Source organism: Rhododendron vialii, chromosome 2a (genome assembly GCF_030253575.1).
Source record: "Rhododendron vialii isolate Sample 1 chromosome 2a, ASM3025357v1".
In the NCBI taxonomy this organism is placed as follows: Eukaryota; Viridiplantae; Streptophyta; class Magnoliopsida; order Ericales; family Ericaceae; genus Rhododendron; species Rhododendron vialii.
In genome coordinates this window covers 9,627,159-9,646,329 of record NC_080558.1, presented here as the reverse complement: position 1 = coordinate 9,646,329, position 19,171 = coordinate 9,627,159, and the positions used below count along the sequence as shown (strand labels likewise).

Sequence of the window (19,171 nt, the reverse complement as noted above, 5' to 3'; positions counted from 1 at the left end):
TGACTGAATTCCCTTCTTTTTCCCCAAACATGTACAGTGCAGCAGCTCCTACCGTGCTTTAAGCACCGTAGCCAACTGTGTTTTAAGCACAGCAGGCTCCCGGCTCCTCCTGGAGCTCGGATACAGTCCAGTTCGAACAAAGACATCTTATAGTTACCGGCAGACTACGACCCATTACAGATGCCAAGGGAAAATCAGTTATGTGAAAAAGGTGCTTTCCATACGTCTAGTTCCAACAGATATCTAATGATTCTAATCTCTCCTTTCAGTAAGATCTCAAATTCAGCTACCATTTTGTTAGACATCTTACACCCGCAATCCCTCTTTCTCCTTCAATTCACACCACCACCACAAACACCAGCTAGATCAGATTAAGGAAATAACTAGAGGTTATATAGGTGAAGTATATTAACAGTTTTAGTGGTTGTAGATTCACATTGGACAGCTCCAATATCCATATCTAAGCAAGCAAGAAAATTAAAGATCGCAAGAATAGAGTCCATGTCTGCATTAAACATTATTAATAGAGTCAAACATGAAAAGCTTCACGATGCATGTGTCCCACAATTCTTCAGCTCAACAGAAATATAGAACATCAAAGAGAACCCAAAATTCTCAAGTATCTCTACACGTAGGGTAACAACTGCTTACGCTGAGGATATCTCCTACTCGGCCACAATATCTTTAAGCTTTTCCTTCAGCTCACCGTTCTACATGACAAAAAAACCACATAAGCACCATATCTAAGATTAAACAGGAACAATTTTTTTAAGTCAGATTACTTGGTGCTCTATTTCTTATGTTAGTAATTTAGTGTGGGAATACCAGGAAAGAGTCAATCAACCAGTGTCACGTAATTTACCCAAAAAAAACAGTGTCACATAGGGACATTGGTTCAAGTGGGTCACTTTACCCTCTTACAGACTATATTTTCTAGTATGTTTTTTACAATTGCGACCCCACCAAAAAGCCTAAATTGCCCCCAAACCCCATATTGACCCAAGGCCTCAACTATTTTTAGATTTTTGACCTTACTGCGCGCTGATTCTAGCTCCACCGCTACCCACCGGGGAGACAGACAAGAGAAGCATGGACATTTCAGGTAACAAGGGAATACCACAAGCTCGGGTCAGTAGGTGCTTCCACAAGACAAGGTTAAGCAATAGATTGACCGTGCATTGAGTGAATAATGGCATGAAGCCAATACCTTGTGCATGCTGAGAATAATGTCTGATCCTCCGATGAACTCCCCCTTGATGAAGATCTGTGGGAATGTTGGCCAGTTGCTGCAAAGAAACAGATTGAGAACTAAATGAAACAAACTACACGTTTAATTGTCAATAATTTGACCAAATTGGTGGCTAAACTTATATTTAGTCCAAATAGCAACTCCATTTGCAAATGTTTATTTACATTGCAAGACTAAATCACAAGGACTGCGAACTCTACAAATGATCCCAGAAGTTTACTGCCTTAACACAAACTTTCTCAATGGAGTTCGAATACCAAAGGGAGAAGGAACAAATTAGGGAAAACAGGTTGAAATGAAAAGGGTAAATTAGATAATTAAAACATAGGTTCTGCCCCTACTAAAAGATTGAAGTATGAAATTCCAATTTTTTTAATTTTAACCTTGAACTTTTAAGATGATATGAATCCAAACGCTCCGTCTAACTCCTTTAGTAATGGTACAAAACAAAGAGATTAAATTGTTTTTGCGGCAAACCCATTGATCAACGCCATGTCACCATGGCTCATCCAGATTCTTCTCTCCCTCTCCAGTCACTTTTCTCACACTTTAGTTTAATTCTTTTAGACTATTTATATATTAAAAATATTATTAAAAAATTAATTATTTTGATTTTCAATCCAATTAAATCGGTGCGAAGATTTTATTTTTTTGATCATTTTATCTTTAAGAATCATAATTAAATTATCTCTAGAACTCTCATAATTAAGTAGCTATTCTTTATTTAGGATCCTATAGAGTAGAAACTTGATTATAAGAGCCCAAGGCGACAAAATTTGATTATGACCATTTAGAATAATATGATCAGAATAATAAAATCTTCGCACTGGTTCAAACGGATTAAAACTGGAGCACTTAAGTTTCTAACCATATTTTTTAATATAAACGGTCTAAAAAAATTAAGTGCTCCAATTTTTAATCCGTTTGAATCCATGCAAAGATCTTATTATTTTGATCATTTTATTCTGAAGTGTCATAATTAAAATTGTCTCTAGGGCTTTCATAATCAAGTTCCTGCACTATAGGGTCCCAAATAAAGAACATTTACTTAATTATGAAAGCCATAGAGACAAAATTTAATTATAACCCTTCAGAATAAAATGATCAAAATAATAAAATCTTCGCACTTGGTTCAAACGGATTGAAAACTAAAGCACTTAATTTTTTTACACTGTTTATATATTAAAAAATATGGTTAAAAACTTAAGTGCTCCAATTTTCAATCCGTTTGAACCGGTGTGAAGATTTTATTATTCTGATCATATTATGCTAAAGTGTCATAATTAAATTTTGCCTCTAGGGCTCTCATAATCAAGTTTCTATTTCATAGGGTTCCATATAAAGAGAAGATACTTAATTATGTGAGATCTAGAGACAAGATTTAATTACAATCTTCGCACCGGTTTAATTGGATTGAAAATCAAAACAATTAAATTTTTAATATATAAATAGTCTAAAAGAATTAAACTAAAATGTGAAAAAAATGACCGGAGAGGGAGAGAAGAATATGGATGAGCCATGGTGACGTGGCGTTGATCAATGGGTTTGCCGCACAACCCTTGTACACGGCAGGGCCATGCACAATTTTATCTCCAAAACAAATACTAGTTTTTCACTTTATCTACCATTTTCTTCCTCTTTTACTTTTCATCTTGACAGCCACCAACCACCTCCTTCTGCCTTCCCACCACCAAAACCGAAACTGCTCCCGCACAATTTGACACCACCAGTCCACCCTCATTCCAATCGCCACCTCCAATCCACCAACGCATAACACCACCAAACCCCTTAACCCCATAATTGGCACAACCACCTATTCCAGCAACCACCAATCTCTTACATATTCAACTCAAACTCGTACCACGAAAAATGACTTTTCAACAAGAGTAAGACATGTTATGGTAATATCGAGTTCAAACAAACATTGCTCCAGTTGGAAACCCAAGCCTCTCAATGGACAAATACATCGATCGTTAGTTCGTTACAGTAGTTTCATTTCATTCTGCACTATTAAAAAGTGCCAAAGACAATGGCTTTATAGCCTCTTACTACTCTTACATGGACAACAATGTCAAAGGGATGTTCTAAGATAAAGATCCAAAGAACTGAGTTACCTGTATGCTTTGACAGAATCCTTAAGCTCAGGATCTTCAAGTATGTTTCTGGAACTAAAAGGTACATCTGCAGAAAGCATAGCAACAATAACCATGCCATAAATAACTTTAAAGTTATATCAGCAGGGTTCAATCGACCTAAATCTCAAGAAGTGCCATGCACAAATACAATTCCCTCTATCAGATATAACTCAATTCAGCTAGGCTGTGAAATTTGAATGCTTTCATCTGTCCCCTTCTCGAACATTTCTTTTTTTTTGGGATCCTACACCTTCTTGTACTTCACTTAGGGAATTTAGGCTAACTATAAACTGATCTCTTACAAATAACTATTCCATAAAAGAAAACAATCAATGCACCCCAATTTTCAATTTCCCTAAAATTGGGTAATCAAAAAAATTACTTTTCTTGGCACATAAACAAGCGATAAATAATTCTAGCTCGCTTAAATATTCATGTCAATATATACACCTAGCTGCTAAAGTGAATGGTACGTATATAGGCAATAGAACACTTACTATATTCCTGCAACACTCTTACTGCTAGCGAGCTGAACCCACAACGAGGAAGCTCAGGCACCCCTTTTATGTAAATCATCACAGGATTTTCCTTGATATCCTATATTATAAGAAACATCATCAATACAATTAGGCTTCAAACAATTTAAATACTAAAAACTTTAGCTGGACAAATGGAGAATGAGAAGGCTTAAGATGTGATATCTAATGTGGAAGGTTTGTTGTCTACCTGCTCAACAATGTCCTTCAAAGAAAGGGAAGAATCCTCAAGCTTACTAGTAGGTCGGAAGTCCTCGTGTGTGTCAGGTTCATCAGGTACTGTAGTTGAGTATTGCATCCCATGGTGGATAAAGGATCCAGTTGCCTACCAACAAGCAAGTGACAATATTGGCAAACACCATTCCAATGATCAGGAAAAAAAATTTCCCAAACTGAGGTCAAACATTTGTTGGCTGAAATTTCAAGCGGCCTTTTTTTGTTAATTCTATTGTTTATAGTTAAGCAATCATCTGAACTTCTCCTTTCTGGAGTGTTTCTTGCTTGCAAGAATTTCGCTTACAGTTTTATGAATGTAGATCCAGGAATTTTAGACGCAGATGGTTTTGCTTTACTTAAAAAATCTAAGCAGTTTATTGAATACAAGGAGTATATTTTACGATTAAAGTATAAAAGAAATTTGGATCATATGATTTTGTTGCACGTATTAGCTCTAGAACAGAGCAAAGGCCAAAGACCAAGTTGACCATGGTTTTGAACATCATAAAGCCAAAATAGATTATTTGTTGAAGGACAACCGCATATGACACACGTGGGCGGAGGCAGTGAGAGACAAGGGGAGTTGATCCCACTGCCTCCCAAATTTTCGTAGAGATAGGTAAAATTTTCACCCTATTTTTACTCATTTGACCCCACTTTAAAATTTATTTTTGCCCCAACTGATATAAGGGTTATGTACTTAGGGAAAAGAGGGGTCAAAATAGAATCACCACCCACAAAATCCCCAAACATTGGTTTCATTGGTTTCATTCATTCTTCAGGAAAAAAAAAAAAAAACTAGGTTCTCCCTCCCCCCCTCTCTCTCTCTCTACGTACGTCTATGAGTGAGAGTAACTGTAGGTGCATAATCGATGTTTCAGATTATCAAAATACAATCATTCTGTTTCAGATTACTTATGCCTTGTTCGGATGGGATTTTGAAAAAAAAATTCCAACTCAAAAAACACTCATTACCCCTATTTCCAATCATTACTCTCATTTCTCTTTCCTTTCTCCAATCATTATTCTCATTTCTCTCTCTCTCTCCACTCTTTTCCCTATCTTTAATCATTATCCTAATTTCTCTCTCCACTCACTACCCAAAAGCCATACTCAAAAATTTTCTAAACACCATCTAAACAAGGCATTATTCAATTTTATTACATCTCTTTAGCCTCTTGAATGCTTGTTTCTGTTATCAGATTACGATGGTAATGGGAATCATGGGATTAGTGCTTTGTTGTTTCGAAACATGTGATTAAAATAGTCAAACGAGGCTATCATTCATGGTTTCAAAAGTATGAAAAGTCGTCGAGGTCAATTGTGAATCGAAGCTACATTTTATTATTAACATATATCTACTTTTTGATTAACTTGTTAATCTAATTATTTTTTCAATTAGCAACTAGAAAAAGTGAATCAAACATAGTTCATATTTTCGACCCCATTTATCGAAAATCCTAGCTCCACCACTGCATCTACATGAAGTTACAAGATTGAGTCCAAAATTAGTGTCTGCTGCAGTGGAGAGGTACTGTTTTAGTCTTTCAGAGTTAAAGACAAGGGCAATTTGTACTCTGTTCTAAAATGAAAGTCCTGAGGGGTATTATGTTTATAGAAAAGTATGATCCTACAATATTAAGCACCCAAGCCCAATTAAGGACAATCACGAGTAAAATCTCAAGCCAGCATTGAGCCAGAAATATGACACTCCTGTTCAACAATAAGACCATAACTTTTCAAACGAAGCTCTATGTTAATTAAGCAGTTATTTAGACTTCATCCCTTCCCTACAAATCACTTTCATGATACAACTGAGCTATTTACTCTCAAAAGACTCAACTTCTTAAATCCCAACCCTTGAATCGAACATGATGATACTTAAACAAAATGGCTAGCCGAACACAACAGCAGCTACGATGGCATGTGCAACCAAACAATAGCTAGCAGGATTTCAGTTTTCCTAACAGGAAACACATACAATCAGACAAAATTCCACACGACTACACAGGATGGAGACTATAACCACTTTAGAGAAATATACTTCAACTAATTTCCATATTCAGGGTGGACCAAAGACTTCATCATTTGGCTCAACTATAGAACAACAGATATGGCTGTGCTCAGGATGAGCTTTCAATGCAAATGAACTAAGAATATGTCATTATATGGGCTAATCTAACGATCCCAAAAGCAGCCATGGTTTTGAAATCGCATTCTACTATGCAATCATAAGGACCTCTGAAAGGATTGCAGTCAGTGTTTCTAAATTCCAAGCCTAATTTGCCTTTATGATCCAAGATGACAAAACACCATTTCTCAAAAAAAAAAAAAAACCTCCAAAAAAAAATTCCTGAAATTCTTCCTCCAAAAAAATTTCCCGAGTTTGGCACCCTCAGCACCCTTAAATTTTTGGCTGATCTCGCATCCTCCACATACACTTCAGAATTTACAATAAAGTTAAGTGTTTTGGCCCTGACAAAATCTTGATAATTTTACTTTAGCCTCTTCGTAATTTCTTTACCATAATCCCTCCAAACTCAAAGTAACACGCATTTAGCCCATCTTTACCGGTTTTCTATGCCACCGCTGAATAAACCACTATTTAACCACGGAAACATTTTGAAAACAAAAAAGGCAAGGGAATTGGATTCGATTGACTAAAGCAACGAACTTATTTTAACCCTTTTTCCCAAGATGCATTCATCCATACCGTAATCGAAGGCTCATAACATACACAAATGCCGAAGACTAGACAAACGAATGATCACATAATCAAATTAATCATTACACCCAGATTGATTAAAACAAGTTTTTTCTTGTATAAGTAGATGTCTGGCAAGAATTTCATTTCAAATAAACGCCATTAAGGCCGTTAGCTACCGTATAGGCCGTACATAACGGGATTTTAAACCTCTACACCGTTATTTACTTATGTATCTGCCGGTACTGTCCGATATCGGTTCATATATCCCCGTATTAATGATACTATAACGTTTCTCGATACCAAGACTTACAACCCTGATACGAATAGACATAATTGAGCCCTAAACTGACCTCAGCAACGGACTCGGAAGCGGAGGGGCGAAGGAAGAGAGTGACGGATGATCGGAATCTCGACGGCGAGGAGGAGGAGGTGATGTTTGCGACGGCAAGGCGGTGGAGAGGTGTCGAGAGTCTTCTCCACATGGTTTTAGGGTTTTGGGGGATTTGTAGATCAGGAAGGAAGAAACCTCTCACTTTTTCTGTGTGTCGTGTCTCTTCGTGAAGTTCTTCAGCAAATAAATGGGAAGGGGAAATGGAAATGGGGTACGAGGTGGGTGCAAAGTGTAATAAATGATGTCTTCTTCTTCTTCTTTTTCCCTACTGCTGTAAAATAAATTTTTTTTTTTTATCAAGAAAATAATGCGATATAAGGGTGCATTTCAAAGTTATCAATCCCCCCTACCGGCAACCGTATTGTTTTCTCTATTAGGAAGGTATGTATCGGTATCGTCCATTTTCTCTATTGGGACGGTTCGTATCGTACCATTTCTCTATTGGGCCCGCGGGAAATACGAGAAATGAAAGAATTTTCTCTTCTATTGTTCAGTTTGGATAGAAAAATGAGAGTAAATAAAAAAATTTAGTGTATCTTTTTCCTAGGACACATCCAACGTACCTTATGTATCTCATGTGTGATTCAATGTTAGGGGAGTTTTCGATAGTGAATAAATTGTGAGAAAAAATTTATTGCAATTAAGTTATTAAGTGTTTTCGCTAGTGAATAAGTTGTTGAAAAATGTCAAATTATTTCCAGTAATAAATAAGTTGTGGATGGATATGTGAGTGAAAAAATTATTCAGAAAAAATTTGTTGTCCAGTTGCTAGTTAATATGACATGGTAAAATGCCAAAAAAAAATTGATTAATATGAACGACATAGTAAAAATGCCTATAATTTTTTCCTCAAATTGTTACAGGAAATACCCCTAATAGATTTCGATAAAAAAAATATCATCAACAAATTACAAAATATTTATAGGAAGTGATTTTCGCACCCTCTAAATTATTAACTTTTGAAGAGTGCTAAATCATGCGGTTAGCAATTCGAGGAGTGCCAAAATTTACGATGCTTACGTTTTCTTTTTTCTCAAATCGTTACCAAAAATACCCCTAACATGTCCCGATAAAAAAAATATCATAAACAAATAATAAAATATTTAAGAGAAGTGATTTTCGCAATTTCAAATTGTTAACTTATACGGGTGTTAAAATCATTTTCCATGTTTTATTGACTTTTTACCCACTAGAAAAATTAATTTCCTGAACTTTAACCACCAAATACAGTTGAAAATCTAGCTTTTCGTCAACGACTGATTCGTCTCTCTCTCTCTCTCTCTCCAAAATTTCTTCATTCGACTCTGCCACAGATTGCAAATTTAGGGCTTCAATTTTGACCAAAGCCCACAACCCAAACCCCTTCCTCAAAAAACCAACCCAATCAATCTCCAAACCGTCCACACGAAATGGACGGAAGCAGCGGCGGAGGACCGGCGCCGTTCCTGCTGAAGACGTACGAAATGGTCGACGACTCGTCCACGGACGAGATCGTCTCCTGGAGCGCAGCCAAGACCAGCTTCGTCGTGTGGAACCCTCCCGAGTTCGCTCGGATCCTCCTCCCCACCTACTTCAAGCACAACAACTTCTCCAGCTTCATCCGTCAGCTCAACACCTATGTAAATAAATCCTGTTTCCCTTCGATATATCATTAGATTTTTTTGTCGGTGTTTTTGCTCAGCCAAAGTTAGTATTGTTGGAATAGTTAGATTAGCACTTTAGAGGAGTTGAACTCCAGACCTTAGGACCGGTCCCGGGGTGCCCCTGGGACCCGGGCCCTGCACAACTCCAAATATTCATGTGTATTATACTAATTTTTAGGTTAATCTAAACAAGTTCTATGGGATTGACCACTACAAGTTCCGTGGGTGAAGAAAATTCTTATAATTTCTATATGTGTGGAGTAAAAATCCCTAGAATTTCTAGTTATCAATCATTTTTTAGGTTGCATTTATAAAATTGAACGGTGGCTACGCACAACACACAATATCTTTCTTCAGACATCTCAAGTAGCAATATATATACTTATAAAATCTTCTTCTTCTTTTTTATCAGTATGAAAATGAACATGTTTTGGGCCCCTATAGACTCAAATCCTACATTCGCCACTGCCTGACCTCATTACTCCTAACACCTAAATGCACCACCTGATGATGTTGGCCCAAAGGCCTCTTGGTGATTTATCATGTGAATTTCCTCTTTTTGTGTGTGTGTCTGTGTAGAGGATTGATGTCATGTTCAATTGTTGTAATCGTGTAAGTTGAAATTGAAGTTGTGTTTGCTAGGAATATGGGGATAGAGGGCTTTAGATAGACGAACATAAATGATAAAGCGTGCAAGTGAAAATCAATTAGCAATTAGTGGGGGATTTGCCAAAGCTCGTATACTAGTTTCGGAGGTTATAATTAGCAAATCGGCAACATTATTGATTATTGTATAAATTGAAGGCGAAGTCATGTTTGGTGGAAATTTAGGGTTTTTGATAGTCAAACATGGATGATAAAGGATGTGACTGAAAATTAATTAGCAATTAGTAGTTGGGAGGTCGCTCAAATTCATATACTAGTTTCAGCGGTTATGATTAGCTGATATGGGACAAGCAAGTGCAGAGTGGTGAACAGAGGATCGAGGACGATCACAAGGGAATTAAGTTCAATATGACTAACAATAAATGAAATAGAGTCTTGTCTAATTGTCTCGGGAAGGATAGCTTTCATACAATGTTAAAGCATTTGCTTCGTCCGTCGATATATCAAAATATATGATCACCCCAAGCGTAGAGCTAAAACGTCACTTGAAGCATAATAATCCGGAAGTCCGGGATCATACCCAAAAGAATATCATCATGGCTCGATTGGATTTGTAGAAGCAAGTTTTGTGGCCTTGAGACGGCTAACTTTAGGAATAGTTTGAAACAGAGAAAAAATGCAATTTAAGTGTGTTTTGAAAACAATTAAACTAAGCGGCTAGGTCTTGGGGATTTTAACACTCTTAACTTGAATCAATCAGCTTTTCTCGCGAATTACTCGGGTTGAGATACGCGTCAACAATCTCCCAACCCGGAAGATTTGACACTAAGCCCGTTTAACTAGAAAAAAAGTTGAGTTACCAAGCGAGTTCTAGTATTCGTCTAGCAAACGCAAGGGATGACAGTGCTCCAAGCATCTATGTGTGGCAAGTAGGCTTGCTCTTGTCTACGCATGATCAAAGAGGTTAACACCGCCAAGATTTGATAGACAAACACAAACTACCTTGATTTGCCAACTAACTTGAAGATTTATTGAGAAAAGCACGATCAATCCAAGTCATGAAGTGCTAATCACCTCATGACCAAGCCTAATTAACTACTCACTCATGCTAGAAATTGAATCAACAAAGGTAATTATTGAAAACATAATGGAATTCAAATTAAACTAGAGATTAAGATAGATCAAGAGCGTAGCTACAACTTTAATGAAGAGTAAAATAACAAACTACAACTAATTAAGGGAGGAATCAGGAAAGTGCAGAATTAGCTAAGAACACCAAGAACAATGAAGAACAAGGAAGAGTAAGCACCAAGTAATGGAAAATCCAATTCTAGATCTAAAAAGTGTTGTAGATATTTGTGACATCATGGGATATTTATACAACTCCATTCTCCCCCACAAAATATCTCAGCAAACGTCCTAAAAACTTGCCATGTATTGATACCGAGCAGCTTTGACTGGGCCATCATAGCCACTCGGTATCGATACAAGTAATGTTGTATCGATACCCAAAGTCTACGAGCTGACTGGGATCTGCTTGCAAATGGGTATCGATGCACATCTATGTGTATCGATGTGTATCGATACCGACCTCGATATTCTTGGATTTTCAGCTCTTGGCTTCCGGCTTGGCTTCCAATGGTCTTGGCCACCCGACGGGTCTTCGACTCTTCGTTCTTGGGCCCCTGTAGCTCCATTCTTGATCATCTTGAGTCTTGGATGCCTCCAGCTTGGCTTTAAGCTTTAAAACCCTCTTTGTTACGCGATTTTCCTACAAAATGAAATAAACTACCCTACGCGCAATATCAAATAAAATACTAATTTAACTAAACATAAAGCGATAAAACTAAGGATTTAAGCATCAAGAATATGCATTATTGGATGCTTATCAGCATCCGTCTCAAAACCAATCCAACAATGAGTGGGGAGGCTTATAAGGATTGTATCCTAGTTATAATTAGGTACAGCGAGACAAGGTCTAAGAAAGAAATCAAAAACGGAGTTCTTTATGTATTTGCAGTCTAATGTATTTTCAGTATACCCCTTTTGTGAGCCTATGCTAAGTTGCATGACATGCTATTTTAGATTTGACCAGACACAGAAGGTGATGTGTCGTATTCTTTTTTTTTTATAAGTAAATAATTATATTAAATAAGGCATTAAGGGAATGCCACCCGTATACAAAAAGGCCACCAAGACAAAAAGGCCCTATACACCACCTAGTGAAAAGAACAACTCAAACCACTCTAAAATGATCAAGGGATGGATGACACTCTCCCTTATCCCAACTATACAAACTACTAACCACAAAACTTTTAATTTTAAACAAAGGTTTTTCTACCCCTTCGAAACATCTCGAATTCCTCTCACGCCAAATAGTCCACATCAGACAGAGAGGAATCATAGCCCAAACGCGCTTTCTCTTCTTGCCCACTCTATCACCCCTCCAAGCAATTAAAAGCTCCATAACATTTCTCTACGTAACCCATTGTATCCCAAACCAAGATAACACTGTGGACCAAAGTTCCCATGCCACCAAACAATGGATGAGGAGGTGATTCACCGATTCGGCATCCCTTTTACACATACAACACCAATTAACAATTATTCTCTATCTACGAGATTATCAATAGTAAGAATTTTTCCTTGAGCCGCGCATCAAACAAAAAAAATCACTTTCAACGGTGCTTTTGCTTTCCAAATCGCTTGCCACGGAAGGGTAGAGTTACCACTCCCCCGTAACGCTTGATAATTACCACTCCCCAGTAACACTTGATAATAAGATTTCACCTGAAAAAGACCTGATTTTGTAAGTTCCAACGCATCTCATCCTCTCCTTCTCCTATTCCTTGCAAACTGTACACTCTAGAAAATAAAGCCATCAAAGCTTCCTCCTCTATTTCTCTAACATGTCTACGCAAAAGGATATCCCAAACCATAGCCCCATCATAGAGAAAAAGACCTGATGTGTCATATTCTCATCCCCTTAGGAATTTGTTGGAGCAAAAAGTGTAGTCATTTGCAGAGTTTGTAACCACCTCTTATTTTGTTTATTTTCTTGTTGACAATCTCCTGTATATCCACCAAAAGATGCTGGCATGCGCCACTGACTTTTGGAAGAAATTGTAACCTCGTGTGTACCGTGATTTAGGCAACAGACCTTAACCTTGATGAGTTGCTCTAGGCAATAGTTGAGGAATCTCAATCTCATGTGCGTTGTTATGTATTTCCTAGAGCAATTGAAAGATCCCAAAGCTAGATTTACTTAGAATTGAAAATAAGTTTTTCTCTTGATTGTGTTCTAATTTGGAATCTCAAGCAAAACTTGTCATAGCTAAATGATGTTTCCGTGTTGAGTCAAAGGTAATGGAATTACTAAGAACCTGATTTAATGGTTACTAGGTTGAACTTGAGCATAACTACTTTTGGCAAGAGCTGTTCCATGTGTTTAAAAGTCAAAAAAAAAATTAATGAAGAAGAAGAATTACAGCTCTGGGATTCGCTTCGTCTATCTGAGATCAGTTACACCATTTAACAATCATTATGGTGGGCATAGAAGTTATTTGTGATGTGTTGCAGTTTGGTTGGCAAAAATCACGTCTGTTATGATTGTATATATAGAGATTTCCCTCAAACTGCTCAACCAACTTTGTATGCACTCATTACTTTGGCATTCTTTATTCCTCCTTTGTCAGTGGATAGAAGTCTGCCATATGATTTTACTGTATTATGTTCTCCCAAATGTTTGCTTCTTCTTTTTTTTTTCTTTTTTTGAAGTTCTTGGTTTCTTGTCTCATTTTCCTGTGTAAAAAGAGACTTGTTTGTATCCTTGGCATGCTCCTGGGAAGTCTTATGAATGTTTGTTTCCTATCATGTCCAATCTGTTTCTTTCCTTGCTGAAGTTGCTGTTGTTTATACAGTGTCATGCTCTTGTTGGAGAAAAAGCAGAGAAATGATGGATACTAGGCAGTGCATGTTTGTTGCATTGAGGTCAAATTTGAAACTGAAATGTTTTGCACCCAATTCAGGCATGTGACATGTCTAAGAAAAATCAGAAACATAGTCCAGACTAGATTATGATGCATTATGAACTTTTTAAAGTTTGGGATAGGAACATAATTGCTGGCCATGAAAATATTAGCAATAGAAATGGAGGAAAGAAAGATTCTACCAGGGGATGAGAAAAGTTGTATCAGTCATGGTGAATTTTATTGGTTTCATCTCAAAAGTAATAAAGAGCAATGAGCGTCATCTCAAAAGTAACAAGGAGTGTACATTTGTCAAGTTGTTTGTGTCCTTTTTCCTCACTTTTTGTTAGACCTACATATGCATATCATGCTATGTTAGCTTCCCACAATGCACCTTTAAATATTGCACCTTCTTACTATGCGGGAAACTCTTGCTGGTTTTTTTTATTCCACATCTCCTTGTAATCTTGTATGTTTGAACTCGGCTTGTAAATCATTGGAGTTCACAAAAACACGAATACCTTCTGCAACAGGGATTTCGAAAGATTGATCCGGAAAAATGGGAATTCGCAAATGAAGAGTTTATGAAAGATCAAAAGCATCTTCTAAAGAATATCCATCGCAGGAAACCCATTCACAGCCATAGTCAACCTCAAGGTACCTCGGGTGACCCAGAAAGAGCAGCTTTTGAGGAGGAAATCGATAAGCTTTCACGCGAGAAAACTGCACTTGAAAATAACATTTTAAGGTTCAAACAGCAGAAATCTTCGGCAATACTTCAGTTGGATGACCTGACTCAAAGGGTAACTGGTATGGAACAGAGGCAGGAGAATTTGATTACTTTTTTGGAAAAGGCAGTTCAAAACAATAATTTCGTCGAACAACTTGCTCGGAAGCTCGAAGCTACGGATTTCTCGGCATATAATAAGAAAAGGCGCCTCCCTCAAGTTGATTACCGTATAATGCCGGTTCCAGAAACTAGCTTCGTAGAGAATAATAGCAGCTCTAGGCCTGATTGTGGAAACATTACCCACCAAGATTTCTCAAATACGCTACGGCTGGAACTATCTCCTGTTGCTTCAGATATTAACTTGGTTTCTCATAGCACACAGAGTTCCAATGAAGATGGGGAAAGCCCAAATAGGAGACTGTACGAACCTAAAGATACACAGATGGGACCCGTTGGTCTTTTGGTGGCCCCTGAAACCTTAGAGTTGTCAGACACTGGAACATCTTTCACATTTAATAGGGATTCAACAAGACTCCAGACGTTGCCCCAAAATTTGGCTTCGAATGAAGAACTTGATGGCAATATTTCTTGCCATTTAAATCTTACTTTGGCATCTTCATCACTGCAGTTGGAAAAAAGTCAATATCCACAACTAGGTCATGAAATCAGCAAGTCCTCAGAGCCAAGGGCCAGTGATAAAGAGGCTGAAATTAGGGTTTCCCCAAGGAAGAGAGCCGCCTTCTCTGATGGTGATGCCACTTTGTCTTCCTCAAAAGAAGCACCAAATAAGAATCAAGGGATGGCGACTCCTCAGGTCCGCGTGAATGATGTATTCTGGGAACAGTTCCTAACTGAAAGACCAGGCGCTTCAGAAACTGAAGAGGCTAGTTCTAGTCTGAGGTCAAACACATTCGATGATCAGGAAGATAGACAATCAGTGCGTGGAATGTCCAGAAATGCGAAGAGCGTGGAGCATCTCTCTCTTTGAGCCCTGAAGTTACAGTTTTACTCGGTCAAAAGTGTTCAAATGCTTCTCCAGGCTCCACATGCATGCAACTTTCATGTATCATCAGGTATAATATTCTAGGCTTCGTCTGAGATGCTTGTTTTGTGTTTGTTTGGGCGAAAATGGTCTTCTTATCGTACCTTTCTTTTGGTCATCAATGGTTATGCTCTTTGCGGGCATTGATACATGCACCGGAAAACACTTTTGGTTTGTTAGTTTAAACTGTAATATATTACTAAATAATGGATAATTCAGAGGTAGCAAAGTGTGTTGAGGTTTGCTTAAGATGTTGGAACTGGTATATGATCAGTTTCTTTTTGTTTGTTTTATAAGTATGTGATTCTTGTAGTATTGCATGTAGATGGGTTTATCACATGGAACTCCAAATCATTTAATCGTTGCGATAAGTATTCATAATTCTGACCTTATTAAAGTATCTAGATTCTTGTTGCACTGCACGTAGATGGAGTTATCACCTTAGGTTTTATCTCAGATGAGCATTTAGACTCGACGCCTACAAATTGTTTCTATTTCATATCCTTATACAGTTATACTGAGTTGGGTTGAATAAAATTGCAGCCTCAAAAGAAACCAACAAGTGGAGTGGTGGCCAAGTGGAAGGCTCCATGTACTCTCATGTATTTGACAGGGGTTCAAACCTCACTAATTACAAATAACAAAGTTTACTTTAAGCGAGCAAAAAAAAAACAGAGAAACCAACTGAGGCTCCGTTCCGGAAACCTTCTTAAAAAATAAGTACTTATTTTGCCACTTTTTATTCAAAAATAAGAAGGGTCATTTTACAAAACCTAAATAAAAAATTCCTTTCACATTTTCAAACTCAAAAATAATGTAAATGAAAAAAAAAATTCAAATTTTTTTGCACCGTATTAAAGATCTCAATGAGAACTATCAAACAAAATCCATAGTGATAGGAAAATTATTTGCGTAAACACATGATTTTTGAGCTTGAAGTTGCCTTATACAAAAAATAAGACTGTTGCTATGATAATGGGCGCCGGCGGAGAAAAATCGTACCGACGGAAAAGGGATGATCGGATTAAGCACCCTACACACTTCTGATGCCGTTGATTCCCTCGTGGGCCCCCTCAGTTTTTTTTTTAGAATTTTTGGACGGCTCGGATCGGCCGTCCGGTGGCCGGAGACGGCCCGGCGCGACCGTCGGTACGATTTCCCTCCCCGGCGCCAATTGGTACCTATATAAATTCTTCAAAAATAAGCACCTCCTTTTTATCTTTGTGGAACAAGCCTTATTATTGAACAAAAAATAAGTTCTTATTCCATTTATGGAACGAGCCTGATTCTTTGTTGTCAATGAGAAGAACTCTACTGTTTCCGACCTGTGTTCTGTCCTGATTCAAGTTGGTTCAGTTCTGTGTCTTTCTTGCTGATTGCAGTGGCAGACAGTTGAGTCAATTACTTAAAATCAGCTTGTTATGACAGAACTGAAATTGATCACAATTTTCGAAAGTTCTTTAGGGCTATGGGCCAATATTTATGGGATCAAATGTGGAAAATGGTACTCAAGTTATACTCGTAGCTACTCTGGCAATTTTTTCAAATTTTTTACCCCACTTGCTAATGCGTCTATCAAAAATGATATAACCACACACACAAATGCACAAACCCAATCACAAAGTGTGTGGGGTCCACACACTTAGCCACACACACTTTGCACACACAAATGCACAAAGTGTGTGAGTGCGTTTGTGTGTGCAAAGTGTGTGGTTCTAGACTAATTGTGCATCTATTTGTTGATGTAATCGATTATAAATTCAATTATGTTACGAGACGAAGTTAAAAGGGTGGCACATGGCGAAATTTCTAGAGAAAAAAAACCCTCATATCAATTTTCTCATGATTGTTTTACTCTATTCGTTCTAAAATGTTAGTCTACTACGAAAAGACTTGCGAACTTAGTTAAAAAAAACTTTTGTATATACTTCTTTGAATTTCTTCGCACCAAATTAAGGAATTAATTGAGAACTTTAGATCGGTGCAATAAATTAAAAAAATTATGTTCATCCAAAATTCTCACGTCTTTTCATGGAGGACTAACATTTCGGGATAAAGTAATTTCTCTCACAAGTTGTTTTGACAATTTATTATCGCACTTTCATACCATAAATAACTTCGATTGTCAAATTATATTGTGCCATTTACTTGCACCTCAAGGCCAGGATCTAACCTATTTGATAAAATATGTGAGAAAATAAATAAAATAAACATGGTCTCTCTCTTGTCGGTGGGGGAAAAATGATTGGCTTTCATTAGAGGATATTTCTTTTTCTTCATTGACGTTTGTCAAAGACAATCTTGATATTTTAAATAATGGAGTACAACCCAAGCTAGATCTGTAGATCCATTTGCACATGGGAGCCACCGACATTTTTATGACAGTTGCCGTCATATGAGCACATTTATATTTTGGAGTCCACACCACACACAACACTTGAAAACACTTTAATAAAGCTTCGGATCCCCTCCGATTTAAGCTTTGAATTGGATGAAACGTTCAAATCTGAACCATGCATTGATAGTATTAGTGATGGAATACATTGATAGTATTAGTGATGGAGTAGTAGTTTGAAGTTGCTCGCAAATCCAAACCATTGCAGTAACTGCCCCGTACAATCCAAATTAAAACCGAGGAGGATCGAGATCGTTCTATAGTTTTCTTTTTCTTTTTTGATTGGAAAGACTCCATTCAGTTTTCAGGAATGTTCTGTGGAAAATTGGTTTCCAGAAAAAAATGAAGTAAAGGAGAATGAAATTTTATGTTCCTGTGTGTGTTCTGTTGAGTGTTGACAAGAAATCTTGCAGGAAAATAAAAATTCCTTCCTTTTGACAACACCTATTTTGCAGGAAAGTATTTCCCAGTATAAAAGTTAAAGCGGTAAAATTACAGGAAAGTTGATTTTTCGGTCATTTCTCATCATTTCCGTGCAATTGAACTGGGCCAATTGGATGGGAAGGGGCAACCAGAGTAGAAATCCCTGAGCATGACCATAGGGATTCCCGACACGCTATGAAATATCCGATTCGAGTCATAACTAATACTTGTGAAGGCATATAGTCACCACAGCATCAACTATGTACTAAATGGAGTTCTAGGGGCCTCCACGTGAAATGTAATAAAATATTGCTTGGCGTGAGTCTTGAACCGCTGGCATTGATGGAGTAGTTTTTAACCCACTCACCTTTGCCATCTAGGTTGCCACCGTCGGTGGTAATCGTTTTTTTATTATTGGGATAACTAAACTTTGGTGGGCGCGCATAACAAGAATCTAGTTGAACAATAATGAGCTGGCTTGGAGTACCATTTTTTGTTTTAAAAAAAAAAAAAATTGTTTAGTAATGTATGTTTTGCGCGACTCGTGTGAATATCTTATGGAAAACAACTTTCTTTGAGGAAATCTAAAAATGATAATTTTTGAATTCTTGGATCTAGCATTTGATGATATCCACTTGAGTTGATATTTGACGACTGAAAAGAAGTTAGAAAATCAAACTCCACGTAATGAACGGATGAGGGCAATTTTGGTTGATAAAAAAGAAGGAAAAAGATGGATCTTACTACTGAAGTGGAGCTTAATGTAAAACTATGCAAAGTGGATAATATTCACCACTTCTGGGTGAATGACGAAGTTTTTCTCTTCTATTTTTGCATTAAACCATACAAGAACTACAAGTGTTCTAACTCTTATTTTCTCGAAAACAAGAAAAGTGAAAAAGAAAAATATGTGACAGCAATACAAAATTCGGTTTGATGTTTTAGGGAGGTTTTTGGAGGTAATTAGTGAAGAGATAGATACAGAGACATTTTATTGAGAACCGTGCTAGAGAGAGTAATTTGGTTTTAAGACTTAAAGCGAACACAGTCAAGTTTTGGTAGACAAAGATGTTGTAATTGGGATTCAAGCACTTTTATTTTAGTTGGTAATGGGTTAAGATGTAGTGGGG

At 37.3% G+C, this 19,171-nt stretch overlaps 2 protein-coding genes across 2 annotated transcripts; one reads left to right on the top strand and one right to left on the bottom strand.

Moving 5' to 3' along the window:
- Window positions 1–477: 477 nt before the first annotated feature.
- On the bottom strand, window positions 478–7,542 carry LOC131316118 (monothiol glutaredoxin-S15, mitochondrial). Its single transcript, XM_058345397.1, has 6 exons — window positions 7,194–7,542; window positions 4,111–4,245; window positions 3,882–3,981; window positions 3,364–3,430; window positions 1,208–1,286; window positions 478–710 (listed from the first exon to the last, which is right to left on the bottom strand). The coding sequence occupies exons 1-6, from the start codon at window positions 7,323–7,325 to the stop codon at window positions 666–668; spliced, it is 558 nt and encodes a 185-aa protein (XP_058201380.1). The 5' UTR covers window positions 7,326–7,542; the 3' UTR covers window positions 478–665.
- A 937-nt stretch (window positions 7,543–8,479) lies between these two features.
- On the top strand, window positions 8,480–15,560 carry LOC131316117 (heat stress transcription factor A-5). Its single transcript, XM_058345396.1, has 2 exons — window positions 8,480–8,853; window positions 13,985–15,560. Exons 1-2 carry the CDS (start codon window positions 8,644–8,646, stop codon window positions 15,167–15,169), a joined length of 1,395 nt encoding a protein of 464 aa, XP_058201379.1. The 5' UTR covers window positions 8,480–8,643; the 3' UTR covers window positions 15,170–15,560.
- The last annotated feature ends 3,611 nt before the right edge of the window (window positions 15,561–19,171 follow it).